Below are 26412 nucleotides of genomic sequence, written 5' to 3'. Positions count from 1 at the left end.
AACTTTCTTCTTTCAAAAATCCCGGGTTGGGGTGCCTGGGTGGCTCAGTCGGTTGGGCGTCCGACTTCGGCTCAGGTCACGATCTCACGGTCCATGAGTTCGAGCCCCACGTCGGGCTCCGTGCTGACAGCTCAGAGCCTGGAGCTGTTTCAGATTCTGTGTCTCCCTCTCTCTGACCTTCCCCCATTCATGCTCTGCCTCTCTCTGTCTCAAAAATGAATAAATGTTAAAAAAAATTTTTTTTAAAAAAACAAAAATCCTAGGCAGAGAGGTTTCTCCACTGCCAGTGCAGTGTCAGTGATGGTCAAAGATGAGCCCAGGAGCATCATGCTGTGTGTGGAAGGAAACACCCCCTAACGCACATCCAGGCGATTAGTCTGCCCTGGACACGGGCTGCTGATGCCTTTTGGTCAGGTGCCCACCTCAGTCTAGGCAGTGGTCCTTGCTTCAAAAGCAGGGGCCTCACGTTGTTCCCATGGGACACTTGTAATCAGGAGGGATTTTAGAGCATGACAGGTCTGGGGACTGACACATCCTAAGTCCCACACATCACGACACCACCTTCTGCTTTGTGGGTGTCTTCTGAGTGATCAGTCAGTTCGTATCTCCGTGCCTCAGTTTCTTTATATAACACTTGAAAGTCACATTTGTTCAGCCACCGACAAGAGAGAAAACACGTCGCTCAGGAAGGGGACACACTGGTAGATTCTGTCTGTCCTACTTAAAAGCGACAGATGTGTCCTGTGACTGAGACTGTCCCAGAGGGTGCCACCTTGAGGCTGTCCTGAGACAGAGCCATCTAGGAGGAAGGACTGCCCAAGAATGGGTTAGAACAGGCAGGACAAATAAATAGCTTTCATCTCATGCCACCTTCTATTTATTGGCAGTGGCTGCCCACTGTGCTGGGCCAAGAAAGATGCTGAGACTGTATCCCAGGTCAGCAGAAAAGAGCTCTGTGGTCATCGTCTTCTGCAGTTTGTGGGAAAGGAGAGTAGGGGCACTCGAGCCAACTATCAGCCACTGTTGATTCAAAGAGAGCAAGAGTAGGTAGAATTTTCTGTCCTGGAAATACAGCGGCTTGCTGCATCAGAAGTGGGAAGCAAGAACCGCAAGCTGGAGAAGTACATGATGAGGCCGGGTTCTTGTCCTCCACAGCCACAGCACCAGAAATTTGGATTGTATGGAGCAAAGGTCTGCAGACTTTTCCTGTCAGTGGCCAAACTTGAGGCTTTGTGGGCCGTGTATTCCCTGTTGCAGTAACTCACCTCTCCCGTTGTAGCACAGAAACAGCATAGACAGTATAGGGATGGGGATGACCGTGCCACGGTAAATCTTTGTTCCAAAGACAGTGGGACATAATTTGCAGCCTGGTGTAGAGAAGAGACCAGCGGCAAGGCCTGGAATTCTGGAAACTCCCCACGGTACCTGAGTCTAAAGCCTCCTCCGTCCTCAGCTCCGAAAGGTTTTTTAAAAGTCAAGAAAAATGCGGTAATACTAAGCTCTGAGAACCTAACAGCTCAAGGAACAGATCAGCAGTGAGATCCACGTGGCCATTCCCCCCACGTAAGTACAGAATCACAGACAGTGACGCCATGATGTCACTTCTCAGGCAGCATGGGAGCTCCAGGGTCAGGATCACAGACAAAAGTCCCACACTGCCAAAATTACCTTTGAAAATTCCTGAAATCATGCCTAAGTTAGAATATACATGAATTGAAAGCCATGCGGTAGACTCCAGGAAGGCAAATCTCCCTAAGTCTGTGTCGATGTTTTTTATGAGAAAGGCTCTATTCTGTTCTTTATGAGAACGGCCCTATTCCGAGCAGGTACAGAATTGTAGGGCATTCTGGCTTGCCAGAGGATACATTCCATTCCATACATTTGTCTTAGGTTAACATATATGTTGCTGTTTTGAGGGTTTACGTGGTTGAAAGTGAAAGTGTGAGCACCTAGCATGCGCCCTCAGTGAATATATGTTAGACTTGGTTCTAAATCTGGCTTGCACACCCTTCTTGGAAGCACTGTGGAGAAGACCCTAGCCATCGGCTTCCTGCCACTTGCGTCGGTGGTTCCTATGGGCATCATGAGAATAACACTCACACCCTCGGCGGTGGTTTCTTCTTACCCCGGGAAGAGAAGTCATCAAGGAGAATAGGTGTGCACAGGATGTCTTTTGTCATTTTTAATTTTTCTAAAATGTGAGGAATCCAGGGTAACTTCCCAAGGTCGCTCATTTTCTCGGTGACAGCCAGGTTTAAAATCTCCATTTCCTCACCTGTGAAGCAGGAATAGAAATATGGCGGTCTCATGGGGTTGTTGCAAGGAGAAGATGAGTTTTACAGTAACCCAGACAGTCCCTGGCTCAGTAAACGTTGCCTGCCATTATTACTCGGGCTCTTGTTTGTAACTCCACCAGGGGGCACTCTGTGCGCCAAGCAGGGCCAGTCTGTGGGCTGGCAGCAAAGTGCCAAGCAAGGTGTTAGATACTGGTTGCACATCATCTGTGGCAAGTGAGGACTGCTGATGCAGCAGGAGTTTTACCTCTGATTCTCAATGAATTATTCCATTTTTAGCAGTACAATAACAAAAGACATGTGATAAGTTATCTACATTTACATGTCACCAAGAAAATGGGCCCCTTCTATCTGGTTGTCACTTGAAAGGAGAATAATGGAAGAGGAGCAAGGGCAAAAGGACAGTGACCATTTTAGGAGGAATCTGCTGCTCTGTGGAACCTGGTTTGTTTCCACTGACCTCCTTTCTCCCTGGGGTGGAGGCGGGGAAAGATTTGATTACTTAGAGCAGGGGTCGACGTATTTTAGGATTGATGGGCCATGCTGACTCTGTCACAACCGCTCAGCTCTGCCTTTGGTGGCACAGAAGCAGCCATGGACAATCTGCAAATGAATCACTTTGGCTGCATTCCAGTAAAACTTTATTTATGGGCACGGAAATTTGAATTTCATGTGACTTTCATGTATCACAAAATATTATTCTTCTGATTTTTTTCCAACTATTTAAAAATGTAACAACTATTCTTAGCTGACTTAGAATAGCCCTGATTTAGAACACCAGACCGAGAGTCAGTCCTGTACATGGCTCGCTGATTATTTCACCAGAGCAAATCACCTAACATTTCCGGGCCTCAGTTTCCTCTAGTGAAAACAAGAGACTTTGATCCTAAAGGACGCTTAGGATTCCTCCTAGCGCTTAGACGCCAAGTTACACGGTTGTCATGCAGCTTTGCAGTCATACAAATCTGTGTTCTCACGTTGGCTTAGCCTTTGACTTGCTCGGAGACGTTGGGCAAGTTCCTCAGCCTCCCAGTGCCTCAGTCGTCTCATCTGTAGAATGGGGATGAAGATGATGTCTTTTTTAGGGTTGCTATGAAGGTTGAAGTGATACGATAATTGTGAACCCCTTAACTCCTGTATCCAACAAATATTTATTGTACCTGGTATATATACAATAAGTGCTAACTGTTGCATTCTTAAAAAGTTCAATTCCTATTATAATATTACTATTTATTTATTTATTTATTTATTTATGAGAGAGGGAGCGAGAGGAGAGAGAGCACATGCGTGAGCAGGGGAGGGGGCAGAGAGAGGGTGAGAGACAATCATAAGCAGAATCCGGTTCAGCACAGAGATCGATGCAGAGCTCGATCTCATGAACTGTGAGATCATGACCTGAGCTGAAATGAAGACGTGGATGCTTAACCAACTGAGTCACCCACGTGCCCCCGCAAATAATACTTTTTCAAAAAGCCTAAATTTCTCTATACTTTTGACTAGAGAGTAATTTTCTTCACAGCCCTGTGATAAAAGACTGGCCTGAGTTGGGGGCAAGGGGCCCACCTTTTGAACAAAACCCTGTGATTTCTGTCTACTACCATGGTCTTCTCTCCCAGGTCATGAAAGCAAAGAACAAATTTTGATAAATTAACCTTCATCTCTCTTTACAGCTCTCTCACTCCACCTGGTGGCAGGAAGTCAGTGGTAAAACATGCACAAGTGGAGAATTTTAAAAATTTCATAATTATTCTTTTTATAATATACCTCTATTGGCAGAGCAAGACTTCATTTTAGAATCATTCCCCTTTGATTGTCTGTGTATTGCCATTTTTAAGGCACGCGTCGGGGAGATAACCGCTTAGCTTAGCAGCTTTCAGCAAGCAGGTGTTAAGAAGTACTTGAAGTTGAACCAACGTGAGTCAATCAGTTATCTGTACAGGTGGTTATTAAAACTGTAGTCCTGCAGTCTCATTAAAAAGCAATGCAGCATTTAATAATTTTTAGAACATGTCAGCGGCACTAATTTAAATGTGGGGAAGAGATCAATTTCCTTTGTAATTGGGTACACAGGCATAAACACGGTCTTTGAAACTCTCAGTTCCGAGCCAGAGTTTAAAGTGGCTCTGATGGTTCACTATTTGGAAATAAAGGCAAGCAAGGGGGTGGGTAGCAGGTGTCAGCCACTTGGTGAATCCAGAAGAAACCAACCTTGAATATTCAAAGAACAGCATTAATGAAAGAAATCCACACAACAGCAAGCGTTTGCCCAAGGCTTCCCCTGATTCTCTTTTCTTTTCCAGTGACCTCATTTCCAGGCCTGGTTTTCTTTCTGACCCTCTTCTCTGTGCATTCCCCCTACCCCTTCTAGCTGCTCTCTCCATAGGAACCAGGCAGCAGGGTCTGTGGGCAGCAAGGCCTGCCCTAGCTTTGCTTCTTTCTCCCTGGCCTGTGGGCAGGAGAACCAACGAGGGAGAAACCAGCTTGGAAGCCAGGACAGGGTGCTGGCAGAGTCAGGGCAGGGGCTGGTGCCATGGGACTTGGCAGGCTCACTTGTCTCCCTTGTTCTCTATGCCTCTTTCGTGTGCCTTCCCCCTCTGGGATATTCCTTACTATGTGTTCTCTCTCTCTCTCTCTCTCTCTCTCCCTCCCCCTCCCTCCCTCCTCCTCCTCCCCCCCAGAACCAAGCCCTTTTCCTTCCCCCCTCCTCCCCTCCCCTCTCCTCTCTCCTTTTTCTCTTCTCTTCTTCTTCATCTCCCTCTCCCTGTTTCATGCTGGGGTTCTGAGTATGCCTAGCCAGTGCTTAATAATTAAGGCTGTAATTAAAGTGTAACTGGAAGCATAATTAAAATTCACTTTAATGGATCCTGGAATTGTGAAGCAATTAGGCATTTTGCTATGGCCCTGCAGGAGCAGCTGGAAGGAGAGAAGGGCCCATTTTCCTGGGCTCTGCTCTACCCAGTCTCTTCCGGCCCCGCCCCCTGGTTGTTAACCTTGAGGAAGGCCTTCCTGGCCAGGAGGGACAGAGGAGTGGTGGCAGCTTGGAGTCTTCTAGGGCACCGCATAGAGCCAGCTGCTGTTCAGCCCTTAGAGAAAAGAGGCCACCACAAAAGCCCCTAGAGAACCTGAGAAAACTCAGGAACAGTCACTCCTAATTTCCCTCAGGTCGTTTGGGGCTTCTGTTTCAGTCCTATTAAAAAAAATGGGTTATTTGGGGGTGTCGGGCCAGCAAGGTGATCAGAAAAGCTCCCACACCTCACCAACTCAAGCACACTTGGTATGTGTGAGTCCATCCACCGTCATTCAGCCCATCAGCAAGCCCGGGTTGTGTCATGGAAACTGCACTGAGCGCAGAGATCCTGGTGGGCCGGCCTGACAGAATGTCAGCCTAGATGAAGCTTGTGTTTGGCGGGGGCGAGAGAAGCGTCAGTGAGCAGTCCCAATAGTGCTGTGATTCCGGAAGTACAAGGTGGGATGGAAGCTCACTTACAGGTCCTGCTCTAGTTTAGGGGCTGGGGGAGTAGTGACAAGGGAGGCATCCCCAAAGACATGCCATTTATTTTTATTTCAATTAATTTATTATTTTGAGAGAGAGACAGAGACAGCACAAGACGGGAAGGGGCAGGGAGAGGGGGAGAAAATCCCAAGCAGGCTCTTCGATGTCAGCACAGAGCCCAGTGTGAAGCTCGAACTCACGAAACCATGAGATAATGACCCGAGCCAAAACCAAGAGTCAGATGCTCAACTGACTGAGCCACCCAGGCGCCCCAGGAAATGCCATTTAAACAAATATCTCATGAACGTTTGGGTGTTGGCCAAGCAGAAGACAAGAGTTCTGGTTGGAGGACTCGAGGCCAAAGGTCCACCATGTCTGCGGGTTCACGGATTTCTAAATCGGTCGTTTTCCACCTTTGGGAATACCTGATGCTCAGTTAAGTCCTGAAGAAGATGTTAATTCAGGAACTGGTTTAGTTAGGTTTCTTGGTTGCAAGGAAGAATGACTTGTTCCAGTAGTCTCAGAACCCTAAAACGGTCCACAGCCAGTCTGTAGCCATGAAAAGAACGCAGGTAAAACTGAATAAGCAGTTCTCAGAATGGACACCAGCCGTAATGAAGCCGGCCCCCAGGAGGAGGAGGATGTGGCATGGAGGCCAACCTCAGGAGCAGCACTCCAGCAGCCTGTGCACTTGACTCCACCCCTCTCTGCATGTTTGCGCTGCCTCTGTCTCACCTGCTTACTAACGGCTGATTAAGTCCTTTTCATGCTACTGTTCCCCATTTCGTGTGTGCTACCCATTCAGATTCTCAGCAGAGCAAACCTGACTGCACAAGCTAATGGCCATCGTCTGTATTTGCACCACCCTTGGGTCAGGTGCAGTCATCTTGGGAACAGTCCATGTCTGCCTTGGGACGAAGATCACCATGTGGTCCCTCCTCGAGAAGGGGACAGTTGGTAGGGTCGGTGTAGCCAGGCAGGGAGGCTGGAGAAAGCAGACACCCTACTTGTACCCGATCCTTGCTCTCAAATAATTTACAGTATCATTGAAGTTTAGACAATCTCATGCGTGCAAAAGTGCCACAAATTTTAAATTGTAAATTTGACTCCTCAAACAGGAGTCACCAGGAAATCAAAGTAGAGTGGGAAGACCAAAGGATTTTGAGACCTCATCCTGCCAATCACCAGGCCTCAGTGCTCTTGGCCAAGAAATAAATAAATGAATAAAAAGCACGCATTTATAAAGACCTGACTCACCAGGTCTTTTAGAACCACCAAATTCACAAGTTCAAAGGCTCAAAGTAATGTGGGAAGACTGGAAAACAGATTTTTTTTTTATTATTGTCAATGTGATTATGACGATATCCTCTATTTATAAAGGTTGTCATTCATGGTTCAGCATGGATGTTTCAAGCATTAGTTCCAGGAATCATTCAGACCAGTGAGAGATCAAGTTCAGTTTTCATTCAACTACTTCCTAACTATTCCTAGCCATGCTAGCTAGACTTTAGCCTTTAACTTACCTGTGCCTCAGTCCTCCCTTCTGTAAAAGGAGATAATAATGGTAGCTCTCTCAGGGATGCTCTTGAGTAGCAAATGAACTAATAGAACTGAACATTGCAGGACACCTGCTAAGTTGCTGTTAATGCTTTCGTTACTGTTACCACTCCTGTTGATGCTGCTAATTCTCTTACCGGTTCAGTTCCTCAGAGAGAACTTGACAGGCTTGGCTAAGATCTGTGTTCACAGGAGGACTCTGTCACCAAAGGAAGGTAGTCAGAGATGTAGAATGTTCAGGGAGATGAATCTGCCTCTTGATGCGTGGGGTTCTTGGAAGCTGTCTGTGTGGAGGCTGTTCTAAAGAGAAAGGAAAGAAGGAGAAGAGCCTTTCTGACCCAAATTTAGATTTCTTCCGTGGTAGATTAGAGGACAGGTAGGCAGAGAACTCTAGTCTATGTCTCTGTTGAAGGAGATAGAGGTTTACATATTTAACTTTCATTGACCTTCTGGTCCAAAGACCAGTTCCATTCTGTGTCAGTCAGGACTTTGCTGCACACTGTGTCATTCTTCCATGAAAGCCCTACTTACGGATTAATGTCAGAATTCCTTAGCCTAATATTCAACACCTGCCATCGTCTGATCCTCTGTTCTACTTTTCAACCTCTGGGACCTTGTCGGAAACTTCTACCATATGTATCAAAATGAACACTGAGGTTGGATTAATGAAATAATAAATCTTTACATCTGCATTAGGTAACTAGTGTGTAACAAATTGCCTTTAACACAAGGAACGTTGTTGATCTCACACTGTTCTGTGGTAGGGAATCTGAGTGTGGCTTAGTTGGGTCCTTTGGTTTAAGGTTTCAAAGCTGCAGTCAAAGTGTCAGCCAGGGATAGGGTCATATCAAGGCTCAACTGGGAAAGGATCGCTTCCCAATACATCATTGTTGGCAGGATATAGTTTCCCATGGGCTGTCAGGCTGAAGGCTTTAGTTGCTCCTCGGCTTTTGGCTGGAGGCAGCCCTGAATTCCTTGCCTCGTGGACTTCTCCATAGGGCAGTCCACAGTATGGCAATGTGCTGCATCAGAGTGAACAGAGTCAGAAGGAACAAGGAAGAAGTCTTGGGATTTTGGAACTTAGTCTCAGAGATGACATTCTGTCACTCTTGCTCTTCTTAGTCATTAGAAGCAAGTTGCTGGTTCTACCAACAGCCAAAGGGGTTACACAGGGGCGTGGACAGCAGGAAGTAGGAACTGACCACAGAGAGCCATTTTGGAAGCTGGCTACCACCCTTACAAAGTAATGTGTCAGTCAAAGTAACGCCGGCTCCTGTAACAGATAAATGTTGAAATGTGATTCTTAATGTAGTAGAAAGTTCTTTCTCATTAATATGAAGTCTGAAAGGGTGCATGAGTAGGGTGCTCTGCTCTACAGAATTATTCTGGTATCCATGCTGAAGGAGGCATTGCCATGTCCAGAAAGGGGATTTTCAGAGTTGTCTTGGCTGGTGACATTCCAGAAGGTACACAGGGAAAAAACTGAGTGACTGCAGGAGGTCACAAGGGCAATTTTTATGGGCACATATTTCATGGCGCTCACACATTCTTGGCCAGAACTCAGTCACATGACCCCACATACACGCAAGGGAGACCTGGGAAATGTAGTTCCTGGTTGGGCAGAAGAGGAGCATGACTGTCTGGTTGATGGCGAGCTAAGTCGGCCACAGATTCCTAGACATTTACAAAATCCTTTCACATGTGTTATTTCATTTGCTCCTCCTCACAACCCATGCTGTCAGCATTATTATCCTCATTTTATAAACAAGGAAACCAACTAGCGATATTCTGGTTAGAACATTCAGAGTTGTATTATTAGAACAGAGTTCAGGTTCCCATCACTGCCACATACAGTCTGTGACTGTAGAAAAGTTCTTTAACCTCTCTGTGCCTCTCTTGCCTCATCTGTGAAATAGGGACAGTAAGATCTAGGCATCGTCGTCATAAAGATTTCATATACTGCGTGGAAGTCACTTAGCATTATGTCTGGCGTGTGTATTAGTTATGAGGAAGATGATCATAATGTTATGTGTGGGGATTAAGAAGTTGAGGCTCAAAGGTGTTACATAATTTACCCAAAACTGTGCAACTAATCTACAACAGAGCCAGGGTGAGAAGCTAGGGATTTTTGTTTGTTTGTTTGTTTGTTTTGAGAGAGAGAGCCCAAGAAGGGGCAGAGAGAGAGAGAGAGAGAGAGAGAGAGAGAGGGAGAGAGAGAGAGAGGGAGAGAGAGAGAGAATCTCTCCTCACCGTCAGCAAGGAGCCCTTCTCTGGGCTCAATCTCACAAACTGTGAGATCATGACTTAAGCCAAAGTGAAAAGTTGGACCAAGGCTTAACCAACTGAGCCACCCAGGTAACAGCTTCCTTACCTTTTGAATTTTGTTTCCCAAAGAGGATATTTAGCAGATTTCCTGTGGAAAAGAGCAGTGAGTTATCCTTGAACTAAAGATGCAATGCCAGGTGTTCACTTCGCCACAGCTGTGGTGGCCCCCGGCTCCCAGGGAATCCACACTACATCACCTTGTTAGCGCAAATGTTCCCCTTGAACTCGGCATTTGCCTGTTTGTATGAAACATGCTGACCAAGTGCTTCCTTTTTATTTGTACTCTTAGGTCCTCCAAGGCCTATATTTCAAGGTCTTTGTATATAAATAGGCTCTGCCTTGCTAACTAGATAAAAGCACAGGAAATGATGTAAGATGAGGTATTTCATTAGACTCTTAAATGTTACCACATTTCTCCTAGGGGCTTGTTCACTCTGCAAGAACAGGAGAGCAGTTTGCTTGCTAAATAGTCAAGTCGCAGAAGCACACCTCTGGGTGGGGTAGCTTGGCCCACAAGTGCTACAAATCTGCCGAGAATGGGAGACAAAGATACACCATCACAGGCTGCATGCAGTACTCTTTTTGGGGCCCTCTGCCCTTTTTGTCATACGGAGCAGGGAGGAAGCGAGAACACGTGTGTTGAATAACTATCATTGTTTCCAAAGCGGTGGATTCATGGCCATAGGTGGGCAGACCCTCAAAACTTTAGTTTCATGAGATCTTTAAGACAGTTGCCTTCTAGTATGGGCCAAAACCACGTTAAATCCACTCGACTGTGGATTATCAGCTGAAATGTCTGCTTTTATCAGTAAAAAAAAAAAAAAAAAAGTCCATTAGTCTCAGGCAATTCCAGTCTTTCGTCTTGCTTATTATTAGCCAGACCACCACTTGTTAGAGATCTTGCCACGTCATCTTCCCTGTCAGTGATGTCGATCAGAACATATATTTACTTCATTTCCTGGTGAAAAGCTAGCTCAGATCAGTCCTGTGCATCTTCACTTGTTACTTTCAGTATTCTGTGGCTACCAACCCATCGACTCGCCGTTCTCTCGCTCATACTGGACACATAGCTTTTTCTTTAGATTCCGTATTCAGGTTGTTCAAGCAAGGGGCACATCGGTTTCAGAAGATTTTCTTTTTTCGAATCAGTGGACCAAGTAGTTGTTGATCTTTCTTCGTTCACAGTCTTATAAGAATGTCATTATCTGCATTTTTTAAATGCCAGAAAAAAATATAGGTAGTATATTTTTATGTAATATTTTATGTATGTTATTTATTTATATTTATATATTTTATTTGTGTTTAAGTAAGTTTATATAATTTATATTGTATAAGTATGTGTATAAGTGTACATATATTTATATGTATTTTTATTTATATTTTGTATATACATATATGTGTATATATACATGTATATATATGTGTATATATACATGTATATATATGTATATATATGTATGTATATATATATATGTCTTATAATGCCAGACATTTGAGGTGAAAAAAAGGAAAAAAGTAAATTTTTCTGGTGGCTACGTCTAAATAGCCAAATCTGAATCATAAAAAAGCTGAACCTGAGCTGTAATTGGTGAGACCTGGGTCTCGCACAATTTCAGGTTGTACGAAACTTTCCAGGGCCCCACCTCCAGTTTCATTTCAGTGACTGTCCGTACCCCCCTGCCCACCTTCTAGGAACCAATGTCCACGAGGCCCAAAACATCCTCAGTAACAGTGGACTCCCCATTACTTCAGCTGTGGACCTGGAGGATGCCGCCAAGAAGTCTGTGGCCAGCGTGGCTAAGAAGTGACAGCTTCGTCCTGACCCTTGGAGGAAGAAGGCCATTGTCTCATAAAAATGAACGATTCATCACTATGAAGAAAACGGTCATCCGATTGGGGGGAAAGTGGGTGAGGGGATGAGCCATAATCACTCTGTGAAAAATCTTAAATCTGCATTTTCTTGAATAAGATAGCTAGCCCACCTCAATAATCTGATGTCGCTTACAGTCTTCCGTGTTCTGTTCTCATACTTTTCGGTCACTGTGAACCTGCTCAGTAAGCATTGCTTGTTGCCGACTTTAGGGGAGCAGTCTGTTTGGGCAAGCAGTGTGTGTATATACAGAATTTGAGATCAGACCAATTCTACGATTTTTAATAATAAAAAATTCACATGCTCTAAAAAGTCAAACAAGATTACATTTAACAGCTTAACTTTCAAAAAGGCACAGCGAAGACATTCAAAACTGTTATACACTGCAACAGCTTTTACAAGTTTCTAATTCCAACGCACTTAGAAAGTCCATGAATGTTCCAAAACACGTTGTTTTACAGTGGAAGATCTACGTTAATATCTCACACATGTATTCTACCATTTGCCTTAATAGTGAATATGCTGTGTACCTCACACTAAAAATAACGCCAGAAGCCTTATTTGTGATTTTGGAATAGAAGCTTCTATTTCAACGTCAAAACCGAAGGATGCTGATTCTTATGGAAATCTCCATAATTAAGTCATTTCAAGAAGAGACAGCACTCAAGATCAAATTATGTTGTGTTGGTATCTTTCCTCCCCTCCTTTTTCCCTCCAGAATCTACCAGCTGGGAAAATGTAATTGAGAGAATCTGGCTTTTTTTTCATAATGCCTGTTTTTGTGGTGGGAAAGGATTTGAATTAGGTCTTTGTTGAAATTTTAGTAAATTCTTATCTGTACACAAATTTAAATAAAATCCTATGTTTTGTAAGCTGTAAGAGCTGTGTATTTCTTGTGTTAGTCAATTTCATCCCTCAATTTTATGTCTTAGATAAGAATCCAAAATTAGAAAATTTGGAGTGTTCCAGGATTACTTCAGTTTCACTCACCTTTATCAACAACCATTTCTGTTAGCAGCATATGCAATGAAAGAATAAAAATTATAAGTCCAGGTAAGTGTTACAGTGTCTAACAGGTTAAAATGTGACTTCAGTCTGCATAGCACTGAAGGAAATATAGGTGTAAACTCATCCTATTTAATGAGGTTCAGTTGCCAGCATTGAAGGTCTTTCTCTTCATGTATGAATGTTTAGCAGACCAGACTTTTGTTTGTTTGGTCAGTTTACATTGTTCTCATAAATCTCACATATGGACAGCAGTTAAAATGTCATTTTTTTTTATAGCTCCATATTTGCCACGGAGAAAAAAAACATTGAATGGATCAGTCTTACAGTCTTTTTAAATTGTTATGCAATGAATGAAAAATATTACCAATGTCTTTTTAAATGTGGTTTGGCTTTTGATCGCTTAATAACTAGTTAGCAGGTAAAAGAAATAACATATACATTGTCAACTAGACAAAAATCAGCATATTTAAATTTTTTGCCCTTTGTAAAAGCTTATGTTCACATAGCTATATTTACTGTTGTTTCAAATGAAGCCAATTTGGAGGAGGAGATAAAGGAATGAAGTCATTCATGTGGTCAGTTTCTAACAGGGTTAACAGTAAGCAAATAGTCCTTTATTTTCAAATAAGTGGTTTTTTTCCATTTTTTTTTTTTTCAGAATTAAGTTCTTTTTTCCCTCTTGGAAGTTCGAAGTTTGAGTTTATGTCGTTCACATAATATCTTGGGGCAGACCTCAGCATAATTTCCATAAATATTTCTGGAATGAATCACTGGTATGTGTGTGTTGACCCAGCTATTGTGACTGATGACACAGGGTAGAATTAGGGACAGTTGGTGTTGGTAGTGTATCTAAAATCTTCCATATGTTACCTACACCAGCATTCCCTGCATTTCTGACCTTCCAGCATCCCTTTGAAGTCTGTTTCCTGATCTATATATAAGTATGAACAGTAATTTCCTTTAAATCGGATCAGTAATTTTTTTTTAGGGAGAGAGAGAGTGTGTGTGAGCAGGGGAGAGGGGGAGAGGAAGAGAGAATCTTAATCACGCTCCACAGTCAGCACGAATCCCAATGCAGGGCTCTATCTCACGACCCTGAGATCATGACCTGAGCTGCAATCAAGAGTCAGATGCTCAACTGACGGAGCCACCCACACGCACACACCCCTCCCAGAGCAGTATGTTTTAAGCTATTCTAAGCAAGAATATCCATTAAAGGAGGTGACAGTCCAATCATAGTACTATGCAAGAAGTTTACAGAGTAGTATACACTTTTTACCTGAAATGCTTTGCACATGAGATTTTAAAGATTTTGTTACTCTATTCATCCTTCTCCTGGAACAAACATCAGATTTAGAGGTGATTAAAGTCCTGACCCCTCCCACTTAGCAACATTCACTTTCTTTGAGTTGATTAACCAGTGGTATTTGTCCAGTCTCTTGTAATGACAAAAACCCAACTCAAACTTAAGAAAAACGGGGGAGAACTGTTTTGCTCTTTTAATTATAAAAGACAGGGGTTCCGGTTTCACTTAAGCCTGGATCCAGAGATTCAAACCCTCAGAACTTGGACTCTGCATCTCAGACCAGCTTGTGTCCATGTTGCTTTCGTTCCAGTCAGGCCATTTCCACAAGCTGGCAGAATGGCTGCTATTCGTGCCTAGAACATGTTCTCAGGTTTAGCATCCCTGAAAGAGAAAGAGAGAAAGAGGAGATGAGAAAGAATGAAAGGAAGTAGGGGGAGACAGAGAGAGAGAGGAGACAGAGAGAGAGAGAAAGCTTGAGGGAGGGAAGAGGAAGGAAGGAGGGGAGCTACTCTCTCTTGGTAATTGTAAGAGACATTCCAGAATTGAGATGACCAACTGTTTTGGCCACGAAACAATCCGTGGGCCAGTCTTCTGGCCAGGAGTTTACAGGACTCTGATGAATCCTGTATGATAAATCCTCTGACGAATCTGGATTAAATACCTACCTTGTTGGCCTAAGGATGATACCAGCCTGACCCAAACTGCCAGAGCTGGGAGGGAGGAGTAGCTCCATAAGGAAAACTAGAGCTCCAATAAGAAGAGTGTGTTCAGGGAAGGAAAAATAACAGAAGACAACCATGCTCATCAACCATAAAGCAATGAGGCTGCACGAATTATTCCGTAAGGATGCTTCCAACTCTAGAATTTCATGATTCTGTTCTAGTAATTTCTTACCATTTCTTTGAATTACATTTTCACCTGTGCATACAAGTTACTAAGTTTTTGTTTATAGATGTTACTTGAGTCATCTAAATATTTGACCTTAATTGATCTGTCTTGAACAGTAACGTCTGTCTAAGAAATAATGACGTTGTGGCAATTAGCTCAATTTTGCTTTTGTATTTAAGTTGTAATTCAATTTGTAAATTAGTAACATTGCCAGGAAACTTTAAATGGCCTGGTTGGATCTGTGAGTCATTTTTAATTAGTTCCTTCATGAACTAATCCCCCTCAGTTTGTGGTCTGAAAGGGAAAGAAGTCATCCTAAAGAATTATATATTTTTTTATTCAAGATCTTAATAAAAGTGGGAAGAAAAATTTATGTTTTGATATTTCTAAATTAAACATTTAAAAGCCCGTGATCATTTGCAGGATGCAACCTATGTTCGAAAAATTAAAATAAATGGAAAACAGATAATAGTGGTTAAAAAAAAAACGTTGGGAAGAACAAGGAAGGGTATGTGAGAAGATAGTCTTCTATGGATATGTTCTTCAAGTAGATGTTCTTAAATATCCTTCTAGATCTGGAGTTGGCAAATTAAGATCTAAGCAGCTATTTGAGTAACTAGAGTTTTATTGGCACACAGCTCTGCCTTTTTATGCTTCTGTCGTCAGTGGTTCATGTCATGCTGCAGCAACAGAGGTTAGCTAGTTGTGACAGAGATTTTATGACCATAAAATATTTATTATTTGCTCTTTTATGGAAAAAAAATAAACAGATAAAGTCTATTTAGCTAGATAAATTAAAAAATATAATATTTCTCCAAAACTGACAGCAACAGATTATGGTTTCCAAACTGGGGAAAGGCAGACTTAGACATTAAAGTGAAACCAATGAGTAAGTAGGAAATAGGATCTCTGATCTTTCCATTTTAAATCTGGGGAGAAGTTAGTAGTCTACGAAAGGCCGTTTGCCATTGAAAACTTACTCAGTTATGCTAATTTGTGTCTTTTCATCGCCACAAAAATTGCCTGCAGGTAGCTTGGTGTGCTATTGAACATATGCTGTTCTTGACTACATACGGGTGTGTTGGAATAATATCAAATCATGGCTATGAATATTGAGCTCACAAAGAGCTGTAGCTATTGAGTCATCTTCAAAGTGGTCCTTGTTAGACATTGTTGCACATAATTTAATCTTGGGGTCCTGGAAAGATGATAAGAAAGTAAGAAAAAAGTCATTTCAGTGAACCTGCCGCCCACAACGTTGCTGCAGAGGCATTATTCCTTTTTACCATTGAGGAGATAGTAACATAATGAGATAAAAGTTGTTCTGGTCATGTTACATAGTTAGTGGCAAAAATTTAGACTTCTGGACTTCTGATAATCCTATCACTTCTGTGGCATCCCTGCCCAAAAGAACTTTCTTCACTGAGGGCAGTGGTAAGTATTGACTCTATCCGATATGTAGCTGCTAGCCACAGGTGACTTTTGACCACTGTGAACTGAATTTTAAAGTCTGCTTAATTTCAGTTAATTCATGGCCACTTGTTGCTGGTGGCTACCATATTGGACAGCATAGTTCTGTAGTCTAAATCTGATGGGTTTTGGGTTGCATCACTTTGACATCAGAAGACTTCACATTGATTTACTGCTTACTGTCTGCTAGGAACTTTACCTGTGTTGCCTTCATTAATCCCCTTAGCAATTCTGTGAGTCTATCATTCTTATTTTATGGATGAGAATCTTGTATCTCAGGGAAGGTAAGAACATGACCAAGAACACACAACTGGCATTTGGCTGGTCAGGATTGAAATTCTGATCTTTTGCATCCAAAGCCACTGCTCTTGGTTTTAAACCCCAACTCTGTATAGTTGTGCTGCTTGTAGTCATAGAAAATTTGAAAGAATGTTTGAGGCTAAGACATTTAGGAACCTGGGTTCTTGAATCTGTTTCCTTTTGAGTGTACCCCATACCTTGGGAAACACAAGTTAAAAGCCCAAAGATAATCTTATGCAATTGGACAAATAGTATGGACTACAATGGGAATGGCACCTTCCTGGATTTGCACAGTGCATAAGGCAAGGGCCCTTTTCCAGAGTCCTAATTCCAAGTGCCTTCTCATAAATCCATTGCCTTTCCCAATATACAAAACCATGATCACCCTATAAGACAAAAGGCAGGGAGGTGAAGGCTGGAGACAGCATTATCACAGCAGTAGGAGAAAATGTAGCTAGCAACATCACCTTTCTTCTGGAGTACGTTAGGTCCAAAAATGTTGTCTCAGATTTTGACATTTGAAAGAGGCCAGTTGAGATTCTTAGGCACCTTATGCCGAACTTAACAAATCCAAAGTTGATTAGATTTCATATGCCAACTATGGGAAAATATGCTTTTTTTCCCTTTGTTCTTCCTTTGTGTGTAAAGAGGCAGTATAGAGAGACATGATTTTTAACTGGGAGCTTGTTTATCTAACTTTATTTTCTAGCTAGCAGAGAAAGAAATGAAAGTCATTAATGTAGCAATCACAGAGATATCTGCTCTGAGGTCAGACAAAGCCTGGTGAGACAAACTGGAAGATTTGAAGATTTTTTTTAAGTTTATTTATTTATTTTGAGAGAGAGAGCACCATGCTCACGCTCGGAGAGGGGGGGAGAGAGAGAGAGAGAGAGAGAGAGAGAGAGAGAGAGAGAGAGTGAGAGAATCCCAGGCAGACTTGCGCTGTCAGCACAAAGCCTGACTCAGGGCTTGAACTCATGACCATGAGATCATGACCTGAGCCAAAGTCAAGAGTCAGATGCTCAACCAACTGAGCCACCCAGACACACTGATTTGGAGATTTTTATTTGGAGTTTGTTTCAAATTCTCCTTCAATATTGAATATTTGTGTGCTCTAAATCCTTGTAATTATTTGCCATTTTTAAAAGACCTTGTATTATTAAAAGCATACACTACAAAGACTAAACTGCACTTCATTAAAATTTTTAAAAATTTGCAGAAAACTTTTTCAGAGAGTAGAAGCAATCCAGATATCTACCAACTGATGAACGGATAAATAAAATGGGGTGTATTTATGTGAGGGAATTATTCATCCATTAAAAGGGATGAAGCACAGAAATGGTATGGTATGGATGAACCTGAAAGCATTACTAAATGAAAGAATCCTGTCACAAAGGCCACATATTGTATGATTTTATTTATAGGAAATCTCTGGAATAAATAAATCTATAGACACAGCATGTAGATTGGTAGTTTCCAGGACTGGAGGGGAGAGGAGAATGAGGAGTGACTGGTAAGTGGTATAGGGTTCGCTTTTAGGGTGAATTTAGATGGTGGTGATGGTGGAAACCTCTTTGAATATACTAAAACCCACCGAACTGTATACTTCTAAAGGGTGAGTTTTATAGCATATGATCTGTCTCAAAACATTTTAGATAAATGGATAGGTGGAAGACCTTGAATTAGAATTTCACGTGTTATAAAATTATTGGTTGGGTTTTATTTCCAGCTCTTGGTTTATATTATCTCATGGATACAGTCAGGTGACCCTACCAGTTGGTGCTCATTTTTGTATGTGTTCATGGAAAGAACAGTAGTCACCTTGCTTTCTAGATTTCAATGAGAAATCGGTTACTTTTTGAAAAATATCTGAACCTCTGTGTATAAACAATAAAGTCATTGTTACCCACCTTAAACACTATGTCATGGAATGCTGAGGTTTATTTTTCTTTTTTAAATGATCCCTGGTTTTACATATTTGGTTTAAAGTTTGCCTTTCAAAGATGCCCTTTGTGGGACTTTTTACACATTTATTAAATAAGAACCCTTTTAACTTTCTTTTGTTTAGAATATTACACAGTTTACGGGCATCTTGGTAGCTCAGTTGACTATGCGTCCAACTCTTGATTTTGGCTCAGGTCATGATCCGAGGGTCATGGGATCAGCCCTGCATTGAGCTCTGTGCTGATCATGGAGCCTGTTTACGATCCTCTCTCTCTTTATCCTTCTGCCCCTCTCCCCTGTTCTCTCTCTCTGTCAAATTATATGTGTGTGTGTGTGTGTGTGTGTGTGTGTGTATGATTAGAATGTTACACGCTTTGTGTAAACACACTGATATTTGTAAGCTCTCAGAATATTGCGTGTGGGTTTTAAAAATATTTTTTAAATGTTTGAATGCATTGAAATGCATTAAACTATATTTTTCCATAGTTTTATTTTTAACTTTTACAAAAACCCAGTTGTGTTAACAATAAGCATTTTAGTAAGCAAGATTGGCAAAAATATAAGGAAATGGATATTTCTCTTTAGTTTGGCAATTGCTGTGTAATCAGGAAAACCTTGCTGGAGGGCAGTTTTTTGGTGCAGATTAAAAGACTAAAAATGTTCATAGTTGCATGTCTTCAGGATTTGGAAATGGCTCTTGAATGGCTCCCAGTGACACAGAAAGAGACAACATCTGGGCTGAGCTGTCTGACTGAAGCAAAAGTGGGAAGCTCCATTCCAAAAGCAGAAATGATCTCAGGCCAGAGGGTTTCTCTCCTCACCACCATTGTGAATGGGGACAGCATACACTCCCAACTAGCTCCAGGGAGCCCTGCTCTGGGATGTGTAACACACCCACAGAGGAGAGAGCGTGGTTTAGTTCTTCTAACTGAGACGGCAGATAGACTGAGTTTCTGTGCACCTCCCCACCAGCATTCCCACTGCTGGCACACAGACTTAGCAAACGAGTTGGAATGTCACTTCCCAGCCCTCAGAGTGGTGGAAAACTGCTCTCTGATTAGGTGGGCAGAGAACCGAAGAGAATTTGCATGTACAACTTCAGAACAAAGCGTAGAAACATGGAATGATTGGTGTCAATCATGAACAAGAAAAAATGAAAGAGCATGGTGTCTTTACCACGTAGTAAAGGAGAGAGAGAGGAGCACCACACATAGCATACAAATGATCTTTTTTGGAAAAGCAACTATTCAAAAAGTAGGAAAAAAAATTCCCTGGAAGACCTTCATGGTATAGAAGAACTTAAGAAGAATATTAATTCAGTTAATAAACAAAAACCTGCTCCGACTAACTTCCAAACAGAGGAATAAAAGAAAGCTGAAGAAACCAAATGAGGACCAGAACAATATTCAAAAACTAATAAGTCACATGGGTCCGTAAATTTTAAATATCTTGTAATGCACAGGAGATCCTTATCCCTGCAGTGGAGAATTTCCCAGCACCAAATGTCAGTAGTGTCAAGGTTGAGAAACCTGATTTAACTGCATTTGGTAATTTATGATAGTAAGTGTGGGTTATTGGTGTAATTAAAATGAAAAAAAAATTAAACGAATTTCCAATTTGAAAACAAACAAACAGAGAGCGGAATAAAATGAAGTGTGATTCACAATGAATGCGGGGGGGTGGGGGGGCAGAATGAAGAAATAAAAGCAATTAGGAGGAAATCATAGGGATAATCCAACATAAGGATAACATGTGCCTTTGAGGTAGAGAAACCATCACCCGGATGAAAATGAGTTCTTTAAAGATGTAATGGAATTTTTTATTGAAAAGAATGTGGAATTGTGCCTAAATATTTAAAGATAGAAATTCTCGGTGGCAGAGGGGCCAATATGGTGGCACAGCCTAGAAATTCTCTGCTTCTTTCATTCCTGAAATGCAGCTAGATGAGCACCAAACCATTTTGCACACCTAGAAAATTTGATCTGAGGACTAACAACAATCTGTGTAACTTCAGCCACAGAACTCAGCAGGTACAAGGCTTGGAGATGTGAACTGGGGGAGAGAGAAGCTGTGGAGAGTGGGGAGCTTTTTGTTTGCGGAGAGAGAGGATGGAGATGGGGGAGAGTACGAGAAAAGCACTTCCCACCAAAAGCATCTGGAGAGAAAGAGTGGAAACACCCGCAGAAACTGAACTAGAAGGGGAGAAAGGAGAAGGTTTTGTTGCCATTAGGACTCTATAAGCAGGGGCACAGAGTAAGAAACTCCACAGTTCGACAGCTGGCAGTGCTGTGGTGGAAAGAACGAATCCCTTGGAGCAGACAGAGAGGTCCAAGGGGTCTTTAGGTCACAAGGGGAGAGGACGTTCCCCTGCCGGGAGGACATTTGGTAGAGGCCATGCAGCCTCCCCAAAGGTCCCAGCGGACCCCAGATTACAGCCATGTTTGCTGGTGTTAGAACAAAGAAGGTAGGTTTATGGAAAAGCCTGCTGCCAGATGGGTGTTGTGATTTACTATAATCCCTGAACCACTGCTGCTACACGATAGCACGAAATTTTTCTGGGGTGGGCTGGCACCTGACTGCCGTCTCTGGGCCTCTCCAGAGATGTGGTCGTGTAACATTACCAGGGGCAGGCTGGCACCTGGCCATTGCTTGGCGAGACCTTCCCCTAGAGGGTCGGAGTGAGTTCAAGCTGCAGAGCCCTCAAGTGAGGGGATTGGCAACACAACCCCATCTGAGATAAAATTTGGGAGGGAGGTGCCGGTTGGCAGGCTGATGGCTTGGTGGTAGACAGTGTTGAAGTGGGACACAAAGGACTCAAGTAAATAAAATCAAGAATGAAAGAGGAGAGATCACAACCAACCCTGCAGAAACACAAACAACAATACGAACAATAATAAAAGAATATTATAAGCAATTATATGCCAATAAATTGGGAAATCTGGAAGAAATGGACAGATTCCTAGAAACATAAAAACTACCAAAACTGAAACAGGAAGATAGATAATTTGAACAGACCATAACCAGTAAAGGAATTGAATTAGGAAATAAAAACCTCCCAAAAACCATGGTTTTCCAGGGGAATTTTACCACGTCTTTAAGAGGAGTTAACGCTTATTCTTTTGAAGCTGTTCCAAAAAACAGAAATGGAAGGAAAACTTCCAAATTCATTCTATGAAGCCAGCATTACCTTGATTCCAAAACCAAAGACCCCACTAAAAAGACGAACTACAGACCAAATTCCCTTATGAACATGGATGCAAAAATTATTAACAAGATAACAAGCCAACCAGATTCAACAACACATGAAAAGAATTATTCACCACGATCAAGTGGGATTTATACCTGGGATGCACAGCTGGTTCAATATCTGCGAATCAATCAATGTGATACATCATTTTAATAAAAGAAAGGACAAAAACCACATGATCCTCCCAATAGATGCAGAGAAAACATTCGACAAAATACAGCACACTTTCTTGATTAAAAACCCTCAATAAGGTAGGGATAGAAGGATCATACCTCACGATCATAAAAGCCATATACAAGAGACCCACCGCTAATATCCTCAATGGGGAAAAACTGAGAGCTTTCCCCCTAAGTAAGGTCAGGAACACAACAGCGATGTCCACTCTCGCCGCTGGTTTTCAACATAGTATTGGAAGTCCTAGTCTCAGAAATCAGGCAACACAAAGGAATAAAAGGCATCCAGATTGGCAAGGGGGTAGTCAAACTTTCATTCTCCTCAGACAACATGATACTCTTTGTAGAAAACTCAAAAGATTTCCACCAAAAAACTTCTAGAACTGATCCAGGAATTCAGCAAAGTCTTAGGATATAAAAATCAATGCACAGAAATCAGTTGCATTTTTATACACCAATAATGAAGCAACAGAAAGAGAAATCAGGGAATCCATCCCATTTACAGTTGTACCAAAACCCATAAAATACCTAGGAATAAACCTAGACAAAGAGGTGAAAAATCTATCCACTGAAAACCATAGAAAGCTTATGAAAGAGATTGAAGAAGACACAAAAAAATGAAAAAATATTCCATACTCATCGATTGGAAGAACAAATATTGTTAAAATGTTGATACTACCCAAAGCAATCTACATATTTAATACAATCTCTATCAAAATAACACCAACATTGTTCACAGAGCTAGAACAAACAATCCTAAAATTTGTGTGGAACCAGAAAAGACCCCAAATAGCCAAAGCCATCCTGAAGAAGAAAACCAAAGCTGGAGGCATCACAATCCTGGACTTCAAGTTATATTACAAAGCTGTAATCATCAAGACAGTATGGTACTGGCACAAAAACAGACACTTAGATCAGTGGAACAGAATAGAGAATGTAGAAATGGACCCCACAACTAGTATGGCCAACTAATCTCTGACAAAGCAGGAAAGAACATCCAATGGAATAAAGACAGTCTCTTCAGCAAGTGGTGCTGGAAAAACTGGACAGCAACATGGCAGAAGAATGAACCTGGACCACTTTCTTACACCATACACAAAAATAGACTCAAAATGGATAAAAGACCTAAATGTGAGACAGGAAGCCATCAAAATCCTAGAGGAGAAAGCAGGCAAAAACCTCTGTGACCTTGGCCGCAACAACTTCCTACTCAACATGTCTCCAGAGGCAAGGGAAACAAAAGCAAAAATGAACTGTTGGGACTTCATCAGGATAAAAAGTTTCTGCACAGCAAAGGAAACAATCAAGAAAACTAAAAGGCAATCAGCAGAATGGGAGAAGATATTTGCAAATGACATATCAGAGAAAGGGTTAGTATCCAAAATCTGTAAGAACTTATCAAACTCAACACCCAAAAAACAAATAAGCCAATGAAGAAATGGGCAAAAGATATGAAGAGACACTTTTCAAAAGACAGATGGCTAATAGATACATGAAAAAATGCTCAACGTCACTCATCATCAGGGAAGTATAAACCACAATGAAATACCACCTCACACCGGTTGGAATAACTAACACCTCAGGCAACAGCATATGTTGGTGAGGATGCAGAGAAACAGGAACCCTTTTGTACTGCTGGTGGGAATGCAAACTGGTGCAGCCACTCTGGAAAACAGTATGGATATTCCTCAAAAAATTAAAAATAGAACTACCCTATGAACCAGCAATTGCACTACTAGGTATTTATCCAAAGAATACAGGTGTGCTGTTTCAAAGAGGCCCATGCACCCCAATGTTTATAGCCACACTATCAACAGCCAAAGTATGGAAAAAGCCCAAGTGTCCATCAACAGATGAATGGATAAAGATGTGAGATATATGTATGTATGTGTGTATATATATATATATATATATATATATATGCACACACACACATACACACACAATGGAGTATTACTGGGCAGTCAAAAAGAATGAAATTTTGCTCTTTGCAACTATGTGGGTGGAACTAGAGGGTATTATGCTAAGCAAAATTAGAGAAAGACAAATATCCTATGACTTCACTCATGTGTGTAATTTAAGATACAAAACAGATGAACATAAGGGAAAAGAAGCAAAAATAATATAAAAACAGGGAGGGGGGAAACATAAGAGACTCTTAAATATAGAAAACAAACAGAGTCGCTGAAGGGGTTGTCGGTGGTGGGGGGGATAGACTAAATGGGCCAGGGGCATTGAGGAAGACACTTGTTGGGATGAGCACTGGGTGTTATATGTAGGGGATGAGTCACTGGATTCTACTCCTGAAGTCATTATTGCACTATATGCTAACTAACTTGGATGTAAATTTAAAAATAGAAATAATTTTAAAAAAGAAAAAAATTCTCAACTTCAGGATAAAAACGAGAATCCTTCAGGTTTCCTGAGGGCACATGCAACCAAGAAAGCAAAAAAGAAAGCATTCTGGACTTCTGTTTCTCTCCAGCCTCTTTTAATATCAGTAGACAATGAAACGCAAAATTCTTTAAAATTCTTAGGAAAAGAAACTGTTACCCAGAATATCTTAACCAACAAAATGAGCACTTTTATCATATTATTGTCTGTGAGAGAGAAAGACTGGGAATAACTTCAGTATCGGAAAGTAGTGAATTGAACAAATAAACTGTATTCTATCTAAGCAATGGAATGCTATGTAGCCGTTCAGAATGATGAAGAAGGCTTATTTGTGAAACAGCATACATATTATATGCTGCAGAGGGGCAGTAACAAAACAATATATATGATCATTTTTAAAAATTTATCCATTATCCTTGTGTTTATATATGTAGAAATAGAAAATTGATCGTAAAGGTATAAACTAAGTTTGCTAGAAAAATAGGTGCCTTGTTTTCTTTTCATTTAACTTAATGGTTCTCAGCCGGGGGCAGTTTTGATCTCCCCGGAACATCTGGCAATATCTGAAGACATTTTTGTCTGTTGCAACTAGAAGAATGCCAGTCACTTCTAATAACACTGAGGATGCTGCAAAGCCTCCTCACATACATACAGCCCTCCACAACAAAAAGAGTATTCAGCCCAAAATCAGTAATGCTGAGATTGAGAAATGCCGGTTTCATTGTATTTATGAATTTACTATCATAAGTGTGGGTTACTGGTATAATAAACATGAAGTTACCATAGAAAATTACTATATAATGTGGAACTGGAGAAGAGTTTGCTTAGTAGATGAAAGTATTCAACTCAAAAGGATATAAATTAATTTTTTCAGTCTCTTGTTAGGGATCTTGGATTAATTTGCAGTGCAAATCATCTATAAGAGTGCAAACTTGTGTAAGTTATACTGTTCTTTTAAATAACATTCTCATTGGGGAGAATATATATTAAATTTTGAAAGAAAGGAAAATATGGTCAGTACAGACCTTGAGCAAGTGTTGGTTTCTAAAATGGCCTATTTAAATAACATTTAAAAATCTCTTCATTCACTTTTCATTGTAGTTTTCAGAATAAATGCTAATTTTAGTCTTAGGCCTGGGATTGGAATAATTACTGATTCTCAACAAGCCCAGATTTCATGGATATGCCCCCACTTTTGCAATATTTTAAATTATTTTTGCTATAATATGAGTTGTGATGTATTAATGGTTTCATGTTGTTTGAAGTCCCTTGCATCTTTGAAGTGTGGTATCTAAAATTCTAATATTTGAAATTGTGCCACAGAGTGTCCCAGCGATGAGTGTCAAAACAGTATATGGATCTATGTTGAAGCATTTAGTTGGGGATAAAACTTGCTGTTTAGGAAGAAGCGTAGTATAGGGACCAGCCAGAACCTCAGAAACATAACTGGATAAAGGGAACATGGCATAGCTTTGCCTCCTCCGTTTACGAAAAAGCACGTTCTAGGTTGTCAGCCCTTCTTGCCAAACTGCCACAGAGTCCTGGACAGGACCCAGTACTACTCGACGTCATCACCACTGGTGCTCATGTCGTAAATATGGCTGGTGGGTTTCAGGTTCTTCTGAGTATGTTAAACCTGTACCTAAAATCCTAGTACTTGAAAGTGTGCCATGAACACCAGACCTTTTCAGGATCACTCTCCCAGCAGACGCCATTTTAAAGTAGAGCTTGAAAAATGTGGCTAATTAAGTTTAATTCAAACAAATGTTTGTCTAACATCTGTTCCTCACTGGCAAGATGGCAGCTGCTGGGAGAAAACAGATTAGATAAGGACGGACCCTCTACTGAAGGAGTGGATAATCCAGATGTCCTTAGAACCACTCACTGGAACTTGACAGGATTTTTAGCCATGATGGAAAATGAAACCCTAGAGAAACCTGACAAGAATTTCCCAGGGATGATAATCATACCATGTGTTCTTGTAATGTTTATGTCGGTGTGAGGGGTTTTTACATCTTAGGGGCAGATTTTATGTACTGAAAAGATTTTTTAAAGATTTAAATTGGTATGAAAGTTAATAACTGAGTTGTAAATTTTAAAGCCTACTAACTAAAGTTATCGATCTTGTTCTATTTCTAAATCT

General features: G+C 41.4%; 1 protein-coding gene across 2 annotated transcripts in view; it reads left to right on the top strand.

Moving 5' to 3' along the window:
- SUCLG2 (succinate-CoA ligase GDP-forming subunit beta) overlaps positions 1 to 26412 on the top strand; it is a 332149-nt gene that overhangs the window by 265372 nt on the left and 40365 nt on the right. The window contains exon 11 of one of the 2 annotated variants that reach the window (XM_043587896.1): positions 11362 to 12418. The exons of the other annotated variant lie outside the window; for it this stretch is intronic. Coding sequence (XP_043443831.1) covers positions 11362 to 11477 — 116 coding nt within the window. The 3' untranslated portion in view covers positions 11478 to 12418. Of the gene's footprint in view, positions 1 to 11361; positions 12419 to 26412 lie in introns of those variants that run through there. 2 annotated transcript variants of the gene reach the window in all.

The sequence above is a fragment of the Prionailurus bengalensis genome, chromosome A2, assembly GCF_016509475.1.
Source record: "Prionailurus bengalensis isolate Pbe53 chromosome A2, Fcat_Pben_1.1_paternal_pri, whole genome shotgun sequence".
NCBI lineage: Eukaryota > Metazoa > Chordata > Mammalia > Carnivora > Felidae > Prionailurus > Prionailurus bengalensis.
Note: the sequence above shows the minus strand (reverse complement) of the source record. Positions and strands in the feature narration are given on the sequence as shown.